At 38.3% G+C, this 18,756-nt stretch overlaps 1 protein-coding gene across 1 annotated transcript; it reads left to right on the top strand.

The window, feature by feature from the left end:
- The first annotated feature begins 6,974 nt into the window (after positions 1–6,974).
- Positions 6,975–13,916, top strand: slc26a10 (solute carrier family 26 member 10). Its single transcript, XM_026155306.1, has 18 exons — positions 6,975–7,433; positions 7,836–7,946; positions 9,051–9,208; positions 9,298–9,462; positions 9,554–9,706; positions 9,782–9,864; positions 9,969–10,116; positions 10,193–10,306; positions 10,505–10,582; positions 10,667–10,762; positions 11,887–11,993; positions 12,185–12,254; positions 12,418–12,600; positions 12,724–12,778; positions 12,955–13,043; positions 13,171–13,225; positions 13,360–13,466; positions 13,558–13,916. The coding sequence occupies exons 1-18, from the start codon at positions 7,169–7,171 to the stop codon at positions 13,594–13,596; spliced, it is 2,076 nt and encodes a 691-aa protein (XP_026011091.1). The 5' UTR covers positions 6,975–7,168; the 3' UTR covers positions 13,597–13,916.
- Positions 13,917–18,756: the final 4,840 nt, after the last annotated feature.

The raw sequence follows: 18,756 nt of genomic DNA, 5'->3' as shown, positions 1-18,756 counted from the left end.
CACACCTTCGTGAATGTTTACAACATGGTGCAAACCACTGGTTATAATCAAGTACAAGAAAACAAGATTAGAGTTTGTCAGAAAACGTCTAAAAGAGCCAGCACAGTTCAGAAAACGCATCTGTAGACATATGAAAGCAAGATTACCTTATATGAAAATGATGGGAAGAGAAAACTATGGAAAAGGAGAGAAACAGCTCATGACATGAAGCATGCTACTTGTTGTATTACTTTTGCATTACTCCCTAAAATGGCCTGAAGCGTATTAGCACATAATTACCAATGAATAGTGTAAAACACAGGCTATAGCCCCACACACTGACACAAATCCCTGTCCTAATGAGGGCATACAGAAACAAATACAGGTAGAAACGAGGCTACGGTGCTGCAAGTCTGACTGTTCACTGCTTGATTTTGTTACATGTTGAAGATCAGACTGGCTGCTAGGATGGGGTCAGTACATGCAAATTTTTAAGACTGGTCTGTTTTCCTTTGTTAGCATGCTGTGTGTGCAGATATTTGCAAAGTTGTTGTGTCACTGTTGTTATCTTTGATGTTGTGTTGGCAGTAGCGGCTTTACTGAATGCAGCATGTGTTGCAGGTGTTTCTATCCTGGAAGCAGTTTGCACTTTACAAAACTGCTCTTGTCCTTTTATGCATTAAAAATAAAAAATATTGTGCATTTTAATCCTCAAAATTTGTAGATGTCCACCACTTCCCTCCTCTCTGTGCACAAACTGAAATGAGCTGATTATAGAAGCTACAAAGGAAGAAAAAGGGCACGCTTGATGTTGTTTTTTTTCTTTTAATCCACCCATTCTTACAGCGTCCCTGAGAGGTCCGATGCACCGCAACCTAAGAAAATACCAGCATGCACACAAAACACAACAGAAGTTGAAATAAAAGAGACGCTCATAAAACACAGGTGAAGTCATTTAGGGGAGACACTTAATGTCATGGAACAGCTGCAAAAGTGACAGAAACCAAAAATACCAAGGACTGCACTGAGATGTGCTTATAAAAGAATTGGATGCTGGTGTTTTCTGCATTTCATTGAATAACTTTTGTAATGTAAGTAACATAACTGTAAATGCAATGTGATTAATGAATTCACTATAATAATCCATTACATTACCAAAATATATAGTGTGAGTATGGTGGAGATAATGTTATAATAGAGCCGTGTATGACTGACAGTTTCTCCAGTCAAAGAAATGGCCGAGCAAGTCTCCTAAACTCAGCCAGCAGAGCCTGCTTTCACTTATTAAACACAAACCTGCACTGCGAAAGCAACTGAAAGTGGCTGCAGTAAAGGCCGAGCAGATCATCTCAAAGGAGGAAAGGCAGCATTTCGTGATGTTCATGGGTTCAACACTTCAGGCAGTCACTGACTACAAATGATTTTCATCCAACTATTAAAAACAATCATTATATTTAAAATTGTGTTAGTTTTTCCAATAATTTTCACCCTCTGAAAACAGGGGACAGCGACTAAAGATGGCTGCAATTCCCAAACAATTTATTATTATTATTATTATTATTATTATTATTATTATCATTAGTAGTAGTAGTAGTAGTAGTAGTAGTAGTACTGTTATTGTGTTATTCCCCTTGAAATAAAGCTGAGAGTCTAATTATGGTTTGAGCCACTATGGTGGATAGAAATTCTGTCTTTGTCCAATAATTTGTGGCTCTAACTGTGTAAAGGACTCAGGTTTGCAGCTTACTGTGCCCCTCGGTTATTCACATTTTCATTGTTACCATTCCTAAAGAACCCTGTTTGTAGTTTGGGGTTTTCATTCAATATCCTTTTCTATTCAATGCATTTTTCCTTTAACAGCTGACTAATATCTTGTTTAAACAGTCGCAGACACATCACTCTGCTGGCATGTTTATAAATCCTCTGGAGCTAATCAACACAATAGCCCACATTCCTGGCATTTAAAGGAAGTCCCTAATATCACTGGATCGCTTCTCCACCAGAGACAGAAATTCTAGGAATATGACACAAGAACAAAAACAAGTCTTCACATGCATGTCTGTTTATTTCATTCAGTTATAAAGGCAAGAATACATCACACTTTGCCAATGCAGCGCTTTGCATCTGCAACACATCCTTGGACCTTTCACCTACACCCTGTCTGACTCCCCTTGCATTGTTAGCAGTGAATTCTCTTTCGGGGAATAACAACAACATGGGGAAGTTTTAGCTCAAATTAGCTAATGTTTTCATTTAAAAAAATGAGAATGAACCACAGTAATAAGAATGAAAGATTTCTCAGAATTAAATCACTTGACCTGGATCCAGCTTTGTCGCCGTATGTGAGATTACCTAACACCCCCTGGGCTGAGGTGACATGACGTGAAAATGATTTCATGAAAACTCCAAAAGTGATTAGTTTTATTTTAAGAATTACTCAGATGACTGCATGTAATGTGTCTGATGCACTGTGGTGATGAAATCTACGAGAGCAAAGTGTGCAGCTTCATAGCTTGGTTGCATTGTGCAGTAATAGTTATAAATAGATAAGTTAATTATTGTAAGCAATTAGAAGCTCACCTAACCCCCAAGTACGTATTTAACCCTAACTCTGACCTTTTCCCAAACCTGACAAAGTTGTTTTGTGATTGTTGTGCTGCCTTGCTGAATGGAGTGTCAGATTAAAGACCTTCAAAACATCTGACTGCTTTATGGAACTCAGTGGCTGAAATCTAAAATCTACCAACAAAGCATTTTTCGATTCTGAGCAAAGTAAGTGTGAGCAAATTAGATAATTTTTTTATAGAACTGCAACTCTTTAGGGGGATTTAATATCTGGGACTGAGCATTCAAAAGTAAGTGAAACTTTAGCATTAATAATTACAATATTTTGATCACCTGTCTCTGGTATCACACTGGGATAATAGTTCTTGTACAGTGTATTGTTATACCTGTATGGTGCTCTATATTAATGATATTACAGTGTGCGTGTGGGTTCATGGTCAGTAACATTTGTAGCTCATGCTTTGTTATCTTTGATGTTTGGGCGTGTGTTACAGTACATTTTGAATTTTCAAATTTAAACTTGATGCCCTTCTAGCCAAGGTCTGGGTCCATTCAAGCCGAAACCCCTGGGTGTTGCCTTGTACAACAATAGAAAGCAGTGGCGTTGCCTTCCCTACCTCACGTAGCTTCTCATAGAATGAGAGACTTTATTCATGAGACGGAAGAGATTCATTCACAGCACCCAAGACTGGGTTTACTTTTAAGATAAATTCTCCATTTCCTTAGTTTTATCTCCACCATTCAGACCAGTCCTTTCTTGAGACTGTGATTTCCCTCTGCTTCGCCCTTGCTCACACATTCGGTAAAACCATTTCTGTTTTGATTATACGGTTAGATTTCCAAGTTGCGTCTTGCAGAGAATACGGCCAGCAGGCTAACTCACACACACACACACACACACACACACGCACGCACGCACGCACGCACGCACGCACAAACATACAGATCCCGTTTTATCTTGTATTTATCCAAAGCTCCCTTGTATTCACTCCTGTCTGACAAAGAAGATCTCACTCATCACATACAATCTGTGATCAGAGTCAAGGTGTGGTTTGATCCATGAACCAGGATGCCATGTAAGATTGAGTTTCACAGAGGTTTCATGTACCATGCAGACTCTTTTCCTTATGGCTACACAGTTTAAACAACCCCCTCCACTACAGACATTTATCCTTCTCGGAAATGAACTCCTCGTTAACAGACATGGTTTGAGGTTACACCTCAGCTTCACCAGCGACACTACTTTGATGTCTTTAGGAGTTTCACAGTGCTATACATTGTATGACTTTATCAATTGTGCCTCCTTTGACCTCCCACATAGCTGTGCAGTGTGAAGGAGTGTGTAGGGGAGACCGGGGATAGTTGTAACATTTTTGACATTTCTGTCTGTAAATTGGAGCTCGTTTAAGGTAGTGGATTCAAAATGTAATCCAAAGTATTTACATGTCTCTGCTATTAAATAGTGCAGCTATTTTCTCTGCAGCACAATTACCCATTGCATGGTATGGCCTCAAACACAAAGAGTGAAATGTTACAATTAACCCCATAGTCTGGGTTAGTTGTAACATATCCTGGGGTAAAATGTAACACAATGAAATAAGGGTACTAACAAAACATTAACATGTAATCTTTGTTTATTCAACACATGAATGCACTTACATCCATTTATGTAGCTCTGTGTGTGTGTGACAGAATGCAGAAATCTAGCTTTTGAACATATTCCAACCCCCCAAAAAAGTCAAATTATGGAATTTTCTGCAACTGAATATTTCATTAATTTTGATTGGTCTTCCTTGAGTTTGGCCTCATTGGCTCAGTGGGCATTATAACCTACAACTCTTGCACCAATTTTGAACATAACAATGAAGCTGAAAAAATGTAGTTGTTCACCAGCATCGCAATTCCATTACTTTTTATCATGGCTTACCTTGGTGTGGTTTGCAAAGTGCTTCAGAAAGATGAGGAAATCTGTTTCTTGCACCCATCCTGACTTATTTCCACCAATATTTCTTACTGGTCCATCTCTGACACAGTGGTCTGCATAATGTATGTGTGGGAACACAAACAGTGGAGGAATTGTGTTGCCAATGGCATTAACCACATATACAAATGCGACCAGTGAACCTCTCTCTGCTGATGTCGTTGCCCCAACTTGTTTAATATAAATTAAAGTAAAAGTGTGGTAAGTTGTAACATCTGCATTATTGTTACAACTGAACTAGCTAACATTACAGCCAACGGCTAAAACATTAGCACTAAAGACCTACACAGAATATATCCCCATAGACATACAAATAACATAATTTAAGTTTGATGAGTTTAGCTGCAAAGCAGATAATGCTATTAAACATTGAAAAAAGTAGAAAAACTTACTTTTTGGCATACAAATGACTTTTTTTCATGTTAAATTGCAGAGGTGTGGACTCGAGTCACATGACTTGGACTCGAGTCAGACTCGAGTCATTAATTTTATGACTTTAGACTTGACTTGAAAAAATGTTCTAAGACTTGTGACTTGACTTGGACTTTTACACCAATGACTTGGGACTTGAATTGGACTTGAACCGGTTTACTTGAAAAGACTTGATATTTTACCCCAAATATAAAATTTAACATGCATATTATATGGAGATTGAAAATGTGACGTCATTCACGGGTAGAACCGCAAAGGATTCTGGGAACTCGTGGCAAGCGGTACTAGCGCACGCAGGCTTTCAATTAAAATCAGTCACACAGCGATAAAAAGAAACACAAAAATGTCAAGAAGCCGTTGTATTATTAACTGCAATAGCCGGTCGCATGACAGCCACGGGAAGCCGACGGGTAAAGAGATCGGTTGTTATCGGATTACGTCGTGGAAGAGAAATTGTTCGAGCCATGTTTCCGAAGTAACAAAGAGGCGACTGGATTGCAGCCATTCAAAGATCAAATATAACGTCCTAGAACCCTCCAGCTCACAGGTTAGTCTGCTCCAAGCATTTACACAAAGGTCAGTCTGCTGTTGTAGTTAATGCATCATTTTTCTTAACATAATTGGTGATATAGGTTACAAGCAAGTCTGGCGCTGAACAGAAATTGTCGCGCTATGCTCCTTTATTTATTGTGCATAAATAGTAAATTATCCTGACACAATATTGCGTTTCGCTTCTGTTATTATGGTACACTGACAAAAACACATACTTTTATTCACAGGATAAAACAGGTTTTTTGTATCACTAATTGTCCAGTACGATTACAGCATATATTATTGTCACTGCTACATTTCTGTGATGCTACCAGAAATTATTTCCACTACTAATTAATTACCGTTGAGCTCAAAGGTCCTATTAATAAACGGTTAACGAATGTGTATTTATGACGACAATTTGTGAGACTGGTAAACTTATGATACGTACGATGGTCTTTCGTTCTACACGGTGCATTTCAAGGTCCTGCACCCATCCGGCGGTAAACTGTACCTGGGCTTGTTGCAGTGACCTGAAGTTACTAAACTTCATGAGTGTATGCACTCACTCCAAGAACCGTATGATTATAAATATGCATATAAATATGCTAAGATGAGATAGCTGACTTCATCTAACTAGCAAATGTTTTCCAGGCTACGTTGGTGATACAGTTTTTTTTAATGTGTATGATATTTTTGTCATGCGATTTCAAAGCCGGTCCTACAACCGCATCCAAGAATAACATGCAGCTTATCTCAGAACTGTCGGTGAAAATTATTCTTGGAGCTAGGTTTAATTGAGCTGCATTTTAAAGAGGTGCAATTTCACAATTTGTGTATATTTTCTAAGTTCACTATTTTGTATGTGTTGAGAAAAACACAGATTTTAAAATTACATGGTCTAATATTTACATTTAGCATATAACTGCAACATTATTTTTTCGTTTGTTTTTTTTAAAGACTCGAAAGGACTTGAAATTCAAAGTTTCAGACTTGTGACTTGACTCGGACTTTTACACCAGTGACTTGAGACTCGACTCTGACTTGCCTGACATTACTTGAGACTTGACTTGAGACTTGAGGATAAAGACTTGAGACTTACTTGAGACTTGCAAAACAATGACTTGGTCCCACCTCTGTTAAATTGTCTGTGTTTGACAAAATGTGCTGATTTTTCACATGTGATAGCAGAACTGAATTGGGCATGCACAGGATGAGTCACATCATTTGAAACTTAGCCCTGATTGGAGAAATTTGAAGTGTTACAACTGACCCACGTTACAACTATCCCCGGTCTCCCCTATGTGTGTGTTTAGAAGTAGGTATTGAGAGTGAAGGACAGGAAAATTGTATGTCTGGCTTTCTATCTTCTGCTGGGGAAAAAAACAAAAAAAACTTTTAGCAGTAGGACCCAGAGGATTTCTCTCGGGGGGAAAATCGACCAGCACACCTTTATGATTTCTGAGGCTGGACAAAGATGTGAAAAAACTTGTTGATTACTGTAAGAAAAAAAAGTAGAGCTATGAGCAATGTCATTGGCTACTTAGAGTCTGACAGGAAAATGGAATGGCTCTTGAGGTCAGAGTAGAGTCAACTATAAATGTATTATAACTGACAACACCTCTACTGAGTCAACTTCTGCGGCTGCACGGTGTCATTAGTCATCTCTGCAGGGACAACATGAGCGCTTCTGTTGCTGTATACAGGAGCATTTACACGGAGGACCGATTCAAACAGGCTTACGGCTCTGACGATAACGCCAGTGGAAGCTTGCGGCTCCGGGAAAAACTCGCAGGGAGGTGCAGGTGTTCAAACCGAGCCTGCCTTCACCTGTTGAGGGAGAGAGTGCCCATTTTCAGCTGGCTGCCAAGATACAAGCTAAAGAAATGGATTCTAGGAGATACCATAGCAGGACTCACAGTCGGTATTCTTCATATTCCTCAAGGTGAGAGAACACTGCGTCGAGAAAAAGAAAAAAGTTTGCGTTAGAATTAATTACTTGGAGCTTCTCTCGTACTTTAATTTTTTTTTTTTTTAATTAAAATCCTACATTGCCAAAATTTAATATTAACAAAAAAAGCATCTCACGACAAAACATAGTTCATTATTAATACTGATACTTTGAAATAAATTTATTTTGAACAAGTATTTCAAAAATGTTTCAACTGTAAACTTCAAACTTCTTAAATGTACATTTACATAGTTGGTGTCTGATCTGGTCACACTGCACCTTCATCGCCTTAGTGTGAAGAACAGGAACAGATCGTAAATTCCTAAATGAAAGAGAAGCAACACACCATTAACTGTCCTTTCCTTCTCTCCTTCTTCTTCCCCCCCCTCTAAACAGGCATGGCCTTTGCTCTACTCACATCCGTGGCTCCGATATTTGGTCTTTACACCTCTTTCTTTCCTGTTGTCCTTTATATGTTTTTTGGCACGGGTCGCCATGTATCCACAGGTAAGATGTTAGTCCACAGGGTGTCTATTTATTCACAGAGAAGTGTATAAGATGAAATTCAATAATCTGGGACAACAGCAGAGTCATGATCAGATGTAACCCTCACATACTGTGCATATTTCATGCCCTCTCTGTAAGTTTTGATGAGGTCAAGAACTTCCACGTAATAAGTGTCTATACTGAATCTCGAACAACAGATCTCTGTAAAATACCCTGCATGTCATTATTAAACGGAACCTTAATCTTTTATTAATGTTTCAGAGAGCAGGTGGAGTGTTTTTGTTTGTTTGTTTGTTTGTTTGTTTGTTTGTTTGTTTTTATGTCCTGTTTTATAGCAGCAATAATTATTTGAATATGTCCAGAACATTCTAGAGCTGTTGGGATTTACTATATAAATGTAAAACTATTACAATTAAAAAGCCATTACAATCATAACTACGATCTATATCATCAGTATTTATTAAAAAACAACTATTTTGTTTATTGCAAACTACTGAGTGCATTCGTTGAAATTTTATAATCATATGAAACTCACAATGGTTCTATTGATCTTGGTTGTAATCTCACTTATCTCAGAATATATATTAGATTCTTTTATGGCATTGCTCGTGCTTGCAGTTGCAGATTTAATGACCTCTGGGCTTCTGTGCACCTTAAATGGTTGCTGCTACACAGTTTTCCTATTTCACAGTTTCAAAGAGCAGCTGGAGTCTGACACCAGGGGAACCTGGGTAAATGTGATGAACAAAGGCAGTTGTTGGGACAGTCAATGTCCCCCTTGAACCACCAGTATCACATAAAAATACACACAGACAGTTTCACAATTTGAAGATTCCCTAAAAACACCATTTCCAATGTCTCAATGGATGCAGGTCAAATTTGACCAAGCCTTAAATATACTGAATCTTCTAGCTTGTAAATAATATATTTCCCTTTTTTGTGTTTTGGTTAATTTTAGGAAAAGTCATCACATTTCAGGCTATGAAAAACAGGTCAATGTTACCCCACCTGTATGTGAGGGTTAAATGATTTGAAGCATATCTCTTGGAATTAAAGTCAGATTACTTTTATATTGCTTTATGGATATGTTTGGCCTCTTTTCAGGGACCTTTGCTGTAGTGAGTTTGATGACTGGCTCTGTGGTGGAGCAGCTGGTTCCCAGTCCTCTGGAGATTAACTCAAGTTCTTCTGAAGCGAGTGACTTTGAAGCCCAGAGAATTGGAGTGGCCTCAGCTATAGCACTTCTCTCAGGAATTATTATGGTAAAACAGACACAGAAAGTCAATAAAGTGAAATAATAGTGTATGTGTGTATCAAACTCACAGTGTTACATTAAACTCTTTTCGCCCAGCTCTGCATGTTTGCTCTTCAGCTGGGATTTCTCTCCACCTACCTATCTGAGCCAATTGTTAAGGCCTTCACCAGTGCTGCCGCCTTCCATGTTACCATCTCACAGCTGCAAAGCATGCTGGGCCTGCGGCTCCCTCGCCACAATGGGGCCTTCTCTCTCTTCAAGGTAAAAAGCAGTGCTTCTTGGTGAAGAAGAAGTGTTCTCATTTGAGCAAAGAGTTATTTTTTGTAGTCTTATCACGGTCTTGTGTGCTCAGACTTTAGCATCAGTGATGGAAAACCTGCCTCACACTAACATGGCGGAGCTGCTGATCTCTTTGGTGTGTTTGGCCATCCTGGTACCAGTTAAGGAGCTCAACATGCGTTTCAGGAAACGCCTCCGAACACCTATCCCTGTGGAGATCCTCACGGTTAGTTAACTAGCTTTGTGAACACTAAAGATATATTTAATAATTTACAGTTGTAACTCTGACTTTATGCTTCAGGTGATTATTGCCACAGGTGTGGCTTATGCCTGCTCACTGGACTCCACTTACAACATTGAGATAGTTGGCCATATCCCTGCTGGGTAAGCTTTTAGACTTAAATTTAAAAATAAAATAAAATAAAAGACTGATTCATTCAGTAGTTAAAAGTGCTCTGACTAATTTTCACAAATCTTGTGGTCTTCAGATTCCCGAGGCCACAATTGCCTGCCTTTCACATGTTCCCTGCCATTGCTGGGGACACAATAGCCATAACATTTGTTGGCTATGCTGTGTCCGTGTCACTGGCAATGATTTATGCCGATAAACATGGATATTCTATACACCCCAACCAGGTAAAATGTAGGAATGTCACTGCTCGATTCTTGCAAATCTGTCAGGTATTTGGACTGAACCTGTGTTTTATTTCAGGAGCTGCTGGCTCATGGGATCTCCAACACAGTGTCATCCTTTTTTACCTGCTTCCCTAGCTCAGCCACTTTAGCCACCACTAATATACTCGAGAGTGCTGGAGGATACACACAGGTAGCATACATGATATTCAGTTTCCACTAAGAGTTCTCACCAAGGAGCAGAAAATGTGACACCTGATGTTATACTGATGTTATAATAGGAGCAGAAAAACATGCTTCAATTTCCAAACAATCTGCACAGAGAATACAAAATGCTAATTTTACATTTATTAACATAGAAATCCTTGTGTCTTTTGGTGTATTCGTGCAGCTCTCTGGGTTGTTCACTAGTCTTGTTGTCCTGATTGTTCTTCTGCTAATTGGACCACTGTTCTACTTCCTACCCAAGGTGAGCTTAAATATGTGTCTCAACAACCTTTAGAGAAGGAGAGGGGGCAAGTTCACTTATCCTATCCTCTGTCTGTGTCTGCAGGCAGTCCTGGCATGCATCAATGTTACCAGCCTCAGACAGATGTTCCTGCAGTTCCAAGACTTACCTGACCTGTGGAGAATCAGTAAAATTGACTTTGTAAGGCCACTTAAAAGCAAGCTATAACACGATAAGTGTTTCTCACCTATGAAGACAAATAAATACCAGAAAACAGAAGAATGATTATTTAATGCAGCCAGAATCTTTATTTATTTTAAAACACTGCAAATAGACATATAAATAGCTATCTCAGGGATTAAATATATAGATAAACTTCTGTACGCTGCCAGAAAGGACTATTTCGCTGGTCCGGCCCACATGAGATCAAAGTGTAATGTAAAATGAGCTTGGCATCCCTGCTCTACATCATCAGTAGGATTTCTTTTTTAACCATAACCTGCTTTTGTTTGTTTATGATAAAAAAAACCAAAAAAACCTCTGAGCAACAAATTGAACAAAAATGCTGGCAGTAGCAAACACATATATGCAAATTGATATTTTAATTTCTATTTTTTTTTTAAAAAAAAGGTCTGAAGATTAAATAAATGCTCCAGTTTAAAAAAATGAGAATTTTCTGGCCATTTTCATATAGTTCAGGCTTTACAGGGTTAAAGCCTCATGTCATATTGCTGGGTTTTTCCTCAAATTTCCAGAACTGCAGCAGAAGTTCTTGCTGGCAGTGTGGAGATAGAAGACTGGCCTCATAGCTGTCATCCAGACTTCTAAGTAATTAGTGCAGCAACTAATGTAACTTTAAGAATTAGTGACACAGATTTCCTTGGTCTAGTGAACATTTTACACAGGTGGGGTGAAGTATATTATAATGTTTAATTTAATCATGCAGGATAACAGTATCTCCAGCTTTGAACTGTGTCAAAGTATGTGCCATTTAAAGAAATGCTGTGAATATTTTTCCATGCACGTCTTCCATACTTTGTAATACTAACACTCAATTATTCCAAGTTCATTTGACAAATTGATGTCACCTGTACTGTCTTTAAACAATAAGTACGGCATCATCAGTTGCCAGACTTTTTGAAATAAACACTGCCTGAAGCCAAGAAGCACCTGGAATCCTGACCTACTGGAACACGGGGAGCACATCACATAAATTGCTTGATCCTTGCACCTTCGCATTAATTGCTAGGCTAGAATTAATCATAATTTATATCCTGTTATATCCTGACAAGACAATGCATTACTGTGTCTCTGTTTGTGTGTAGATGGTTTGGCTTGTAACTTGGCTCTCTGTGGTGATACTCAATGTGGACCTTGGCCTGGCTATCGGGGTAGTCTTCTCTATGATGACTGTCATCTGCCGCACACAAAGGTACATTTTCCATTCCCTCTGCACAAATACCACAGTGCAATCCAGCAAAAGCACTTATAAGGGAAAATGTGCACATCTGGAAGGTTAAAAATAAAACTCACATAAACACAAACATCATACTTCATGTATGTAAGTAGCATATGTGGTCTATCATAACTTCTTATATTAATTTAAAGTTTATGATTTAACAGGGCTGGTTGTTCAGTGCTTGGTCGGGCCAGTAACACAGAAATTTACAGACCTCTGGAGAACCATAACAAGGTGAGCGAGGGTTACTTCTCTTCTTTGAAATATGAAAATGAGCAACCAGCTCCAGAAATATACAAACTTTCTCTCACCCTGTCAATATCTCGTCAAATTTGCATGTGGATTTGCAGTATGAATATCCAAGAATACAGGTGATGCATTTCTATTTTTCTTACAGTGCCACGAAGTGCCTGGAGTGAAAATCCTGACTTACAACGGGCCCATTTACTACGGCAACCGTAGCTTCTTCAGGGAGGAAATGATTAGGCTGTTGGGCCTGACACCAGAGAAGATCCGCAGGCGGGAGAAGGCCATAAAAGCCCTGGAGAAACGGGAGAGGGAGACCACTGTCAGCACTGTGGTATGATTATTGCTGTTCCTCGTTAATCTGAGTCACAAAATATAAAAAAAATAGAGTACACATACATGGTAAAAATACAAAATACTTCAGTAACTTTCCGCTTCCCCCTGTGTTTTTTTGTAGGAAAGAGGGATTGCAAACACATCGTTTTCCTCAGAAAATGAGTTCTTCAAATCAGGTAAGCAATGACTTTGAATAAGTGTATGCTAAGTAAACAATTCTAAATACAACTGCTATTTCATGAATTTAAAAAAAAAAAATCAAGAGACTTTTTCACACCATATTAACATTTTCTGAAGACGTTCTTGTATTGCAAATAGTTTGAACTTTCAAATGAATACATTTTTTCTGCAGAAACATCTGAAAGCTATGACCAGGCAGTGTTAATCGATTGCAGCAGCGTGATATTTGTTGATGTTGCTGGAGCAAGACTCCTGACACAGGTTAGTCGGTGAAAGTAAGACCTAATTGAAAACATTGAGCCTGAATTACACCATGTCACCATATAGGCTTTTCCTTATTTCTTGATGCATTGTAATCAGTGCAATTTATTGCTTTTCCCCCCTTTAGATGTGTACTGAGTGCCAGAAAGTTGGAGTTCATGTATATTTGGCTAACTGCAATGGTGAGGCCCATGTACCCCAAATATTTTATTCCTAATTGTGTTCTTTCTGTTTTATTCTGTGCAAACTTTTATGTAGAAGCTTTAATATTTTCTAGAGAGAGTATACATGCTGACCGCTTGTTCTCTGTGCACAGAGAGTGTTTTAAAGATCCTAACGTCCAGTGGGCTGATGAAATACATGAATCCACAACATATCTTTGTCACCGTCCATGATGCTGTGGTGTATATCCAACAGCAGAAGGTAAATATCAATATCAGAGTATTTTATAAATAGATGAGACTTTAAATTCTGATGATAAGAACAATGATGTTAACTATCTTGTTTGTTGCAGGAAAAACCTTCAGCGAACACCACGACAGTTTGGGTATGAGGCTGAAGGAAGGTGATGAGTTATGTTCCCCTCAACCAAGTGTTGAGTGCTAAAATGGCAGAGACCATTTTAGCTGCTGTAATAGCTAAGACTGTACTTGCCAGTGTTTGAAAGGCGCAGTAGCCTGTTGTAGCATGAAGTCTTAATTTGTGTTAACTTCTTACATGATAGTTTTACCATGTTTTTTATTTTTCAAATATCAGACTGACTGCCAAACTTAAATCAAAATCAAATCAAGCAGAAGGAATTAGTCCACAACACAAAACCCACCAATACAAAACAATAAAAAAATGATATATATGACTGACGTGAATTGTTTTTCGCCTGTTTTTTTTTTTTTTAGTTGTTGTATAATTTTGTATTTTTATTGTTGTATATGATGTATTTTGGCATGTTATCAGCATTGGTTGTATTTATTTTTTGTTGTTTTTAATACAAATGCATTTCATGCACATTGTATATATTTTTCTTTTACTATGCATATTTATACATTTTGAAATCTGTGCTTCAGTATGCAGTCATGTACAGTAAATAGCACTGCGACTCCAGAAAGACTGAATAAAAGACTTTAGGAATGAGCTGCGGCGACTGTGCCACCCAGTGGCTGTTCTGACAATGAATACATCTTACAAACAAAACCTGGAGCATTTTAGTGAATAAAAACATGCAATAAATAGAAGTAAAATGTCATCTGTAGGTTTCTAAATCAATGTATTGATTAGCAATAGTTATTAAGTGTGAAGACTTATACTTTTGAAGGAAAACGGTGAGGAATGTGAAGAATGCCACTCTGAGATTTGGAAGGGGGGAGAAGAGCAGTCTTTGTACTTTATCAGCCATTGTAAACCAGACGGTCTGGACTGAGAAAGATTAAAAAATACTACAAAGTCTCATAGCAGCAGAGAAAATTATATTTTAGTATTATAAAAAAAATGAAACAAACAAACAAACAAACAAAACAAACAAACCCAAAAACAATTGGAGAAAAACAGGTTATTAATCTTGCAGATTACTGGTTAATTTATGATGCAAAATGCAGTTTTCACTGGAAATACATAAACATGCCACTTTTATTCTGGTATGTGTATCTGTCTTTACTTTCAAAACGCAGACATATTCTAAAAAATGTGATGAAATCTGCTATATTCATTACAATAACTGAAAGCATCTCACACTGTTATGCTGCCCTCTGCTGTCCGACGGGTAAAAACCTCCCTGCTATCACATTCTTGTTACCTTGACCTGATAAAACTACATGTAGTGAGAGTCAAAAACCAGGACAAAAAAACAAAAAACCCTAATTATTTCCCTGCTTGATGTTGGATAGCCAAGTTATTAATTTTTTCCTGTGCATATTTCAAAGGGCCCTCGGGATACCGTGCCCTTTGGGTTTTCCCTTTAAAGCTCAAGGAGTGTTTTACTAATTAGTAGGAAGTTGTCCACTTTAATTAGAACGCCATACACAAGGCTGTGGCCAAATGTTTACTTAAGCCCGATTCTACACTCAGGCCTGCCTACACACACACACACACACACACACACACACACACACACACACACACACACACACACACACACACACACACACACACACACTTTCCAAAAAATAAATCTAAATCAAAATAAAAGTAACACTGGAAAATCCCCCAGGAATTTCAGCGATGTAGTGATCAAACTCGGATTTAAATGAATACCTGTTTTAAGATAATCTGCAAACATGGAAAACTGGAGGCGTGCAGAAGATAATTCATATAAGCTGACTTGACTACTGAGAGGGAAAAATAAGGTAATTTTCTCCCCACGCTTTGAGTACCATTATGGCAGCAAAGAAAGAAAACCAGGAACAAGAAATAAAGTGGATTATAATTGAAACGTATCTGGTAATAACAGGAATTTGAAGATAAAGAGCGTGAATTAAAATAAAAATAAATATGCTGGAATTCACTTCATAGCTGGGATAGGCTCCAGCGCCCCCCCGCGACCCTGAAAAGAATAAGCGGAAGCGGATGGATGGATGAATTCACTTCATAAAAATGCAACTTGTATTGCATTTTTGTCTGATGTTTTATTTTCACCTTGTGGTCAAACGTTGGAGCAGCAGTTAGTCTGCGGGTGTCTAGCCTGAGAAAATGGTCACGTGCTGCTCCATCGTCATCAGTGGTGATCTGTTCTGACCCTCGGCAAAAATTCACAGACGACCCCTCCCATCTCCGTTGTAGGGCCCTCTTAGGGAGGCCAGGTTTCTCATACTATCCTTGCAAAATTTGCACATTGCCACTGCTGCAGTTTAAAGTTTGTGAACTCTCTGGCCTGAGGCCCCGAGGTGTTGCCTGTCTTGCCAGGTGGGAAGCCTCTAGTTGCCATTTATCCTAGTGAAATTGAATGTCTATAGATCAGGCCCAATGATGGCACGAAAATATTGTTAAAGAGCAAGCAAACAGAATTTGATTTAACTTGAGGTGGCGCTAGTTTTAACTGCTTGTCTCCAGGGGGCGCCACTACTCCAAAGATACATTATAGGTGACAACACGATTAACAGCAGTGTGTTAATTATGTCAGATGAGATCTCCGCCTAATCACGTTCACTAACTAGCGCCCTTCCCCCTAATATTTACCAATAGGTAAATGTTGGATTTTTATTTATATATTTATTTAGTCAGAGACTGAAACACCCTCGCTGCAGGAAGGAGCGCTTTCACAGATCATTCATCCCAACAGCAGTTAGACTCTATAACTCCTCAATCACGATGTCATAAGTCACTGGACACTGAACATCCACGGTCACCACTTCATGCATAATGGACCTTCCATGTGTATGGACATGTGCAGGTATATATGTATGTATATATATATATATATATATATATATATATATATATATATATATATATATACATATGTATATTTAGTGTGCACGTGTGTGTGTGTGTGTCTCTATAAATAGGAATAGTAGTGGTACAATAGCTATATCAAGCTATATAGTTTATGTCTTGCATATTTCCAACCATATCCATAACCACATACTGTGTATGCGACCATTGTATATAGTGTATTATCTTACTTTTTTTCATTGATTGCACTTATTTGTATTTTTGTATTTCCTTCTGATATCTGTACCTGAGCTGAGGTGATACAAAAATTTCCCCGTTGTGGGATCAATAAAGTCTTATTCAAAGGAGCTTGCAAAGAGTCCAGACGCTTTTCTTTGCAAGCTCCTTTGACTACGATGACCTGGATGACTGAGAACCTTCACAGACAAAGTCTTATCTTATCTTATCTTATCTTATGACACGCTGTGTAAGTAAACAAACAACAGTTTGGTCTGCATTTCTTGAAAGATTACATCCCCCAAACTTAGTTTAGAGGGTCTACACTGCATATAGTGAAGTCTGCAAGTTTTCTAACAGCAAAATTTGTTTTCTGCCCAAATCATTTTGAAGATCATTAGAATGAAAGTTATTGGCCATGTTTGCATAGCCCTTTTTAAAATGATGCTTTCATGACATTATTGTATGTTGGGTGGTGGTCACGGCTATCTAGACTGACAAGTGGGATGTTGAATGTCACCTCTCCAGTGGGGAGGGGGCCTGAGATTGTTTAAATTGGAGTCTGTTTTATACCAAATGCAGAAAAAATGTTTTAAGAAGGCAATGAAGTTTGTGTTCCAAAAAATAGGATTGTTTGCTCGCAGGACACCAGGAGAGATGAGTCCTCCGTCACAGATGGTGTGGTCAGTGAAGATGGTCGCCTGCAGGTTCAAGCTCATTGCATCTCCAACCCACATCCACTGCCACTGTACTTAAGGGAAGTTAAAGACTTTCTTCTGCACCTACATTTGGATCACCTCGATCCATGACAGTCATTCAGGCAGTAATGCCTGGACTGGAAACAAGCATCCTTAAAACATTACAACATTCCAGCTCCTGTGTTGGAATGAAAAACAAATGTGTTGTTTAAATCAGAGACTGCACTTGTGACAGAACAATAAACATTTTATTTTGATTATATAAGTAAGTACAAAACAAAGTTGTGGTAGGCCTAAACTTATTTTCAGAATAATTACATCTGAGACTTTGTTTCATTGTAAGATTATAACAGTGATGGCAATATAATTGTTTGTTGTTCAGCAGAACAGTGTCCAGTATGTTGGCTGTTATACTTTGTGTTTGAAAATAAAAGTTGGGCTGATTTTAACACCATTACAAAAAGTGTTGTTAATTATTTTTAATCATATTCAGGTTACCACAAATTTTTTTTTTGAGTGGAGGATTGCTGGAGGCGATATGAGTGAGACACAAAGAAGTATACAAATAGGTTCCACATTATTTATTCATAATTTGTGTTCGTTATTAGAAATGATGAACTCTGATGAGGAAACTTCCTCTCTCCTAAAATACAGGGATAAAGGACTTCCACTTAGTTCTTTTCTACTCTAACTGAGCACTCAAAACGCTTTTTATGACAAACATTATTTACCCCATTTGTTCAATGTCGAAGAGTGTCGATGAACGCATCAGGGGCAACTTGGGTTCTGGTGTCTTGCTCAAAGATACTTCGACATGCTGACTTGAGGAGCTAGATATTAAACCAACAACCTTCTAATTGATAGACGACGCACTCTTCCTCCTGAGGCCCTGTAGGCTTTAACAAAACAATGGCCACATAATGGATCTGTGCTTTTTATTTAAATTACATCATTTTAAATATAACAAAGCTGTATTTAAATACTCATATCACAGAACAAAACAACCCCAAAATGATTGCTAGATTGTTTCTGTGTACGTAGGTACTTAGCTGATGGTTGATGTGCTCCTATTCTGGTGTGGAACTAACAACATTGCCAACTTTACCTCCCAGCAAAGGGGGGGTTAGTAAAAGAGGTAAATGCTGACCAGATTCAGTTCACAAGTCATGATAGTCATGTAAAGGATTCTGCAGCCCAGTGATTGCCTTGCTCTCTAGACTGAGTGAGGTAGTTGAGGAGCAACTTTGGTTCTACTAGTAAGAAACAGCAGATGTTGGGGGAAAAAAAAAACAAGTACTAATTTGGTAAACATGTACACTCATTCACATATTACACCTTTAACCACTAACCATAAAAAAGAGCCTCCCTTAGAGTGGAAGGGGGCTGTAGTAGATATTAATGAGAACCATCTTTAA

This window comes from Astatotilapia calliptera, chromosome 20, assembly GCF_900246225.1.
Source record: "Astatotilapia calliptera chromosome 20, fAstCal1.2, whole genome shotgun sequence".
Classification (NCBI taxonomy): Eukaryota; Metazoa; Chordata; class Actinopteri; order Cichliformes; family Cichlidae; genus Astatotilapia; species Astatotilapia calliptera.
The sequence above is the reverse complement of the archived record's forward strand: the minus strand, read 5'-3'. Positions and strand labels throughout refer to the sequence as shown.

Coding starts and splice junctions, on each gene's coding strand:
- slc26a10 (XM_026155306.1), top strand. CDS start 7,169: ATGAGCGCTTCTGTTGCTGTATACAGGAGCATTTACACGGAGGACCGA. Junction 9,463..9,553: donor GGGCCTTCTCTCTCTTCAAG/GTAAAAAGCAGT, acceptor TTGTGTGCTCAG/ACTTTAGCATCAGTGATGGA. Junction 9,865..9,968: donor GTTGGCCATATCCCTGCTGG/GTAAGCTTTTAG, acceptor TGTGGTCTTCAG/ATTCCCGAGGCCACAATTGC.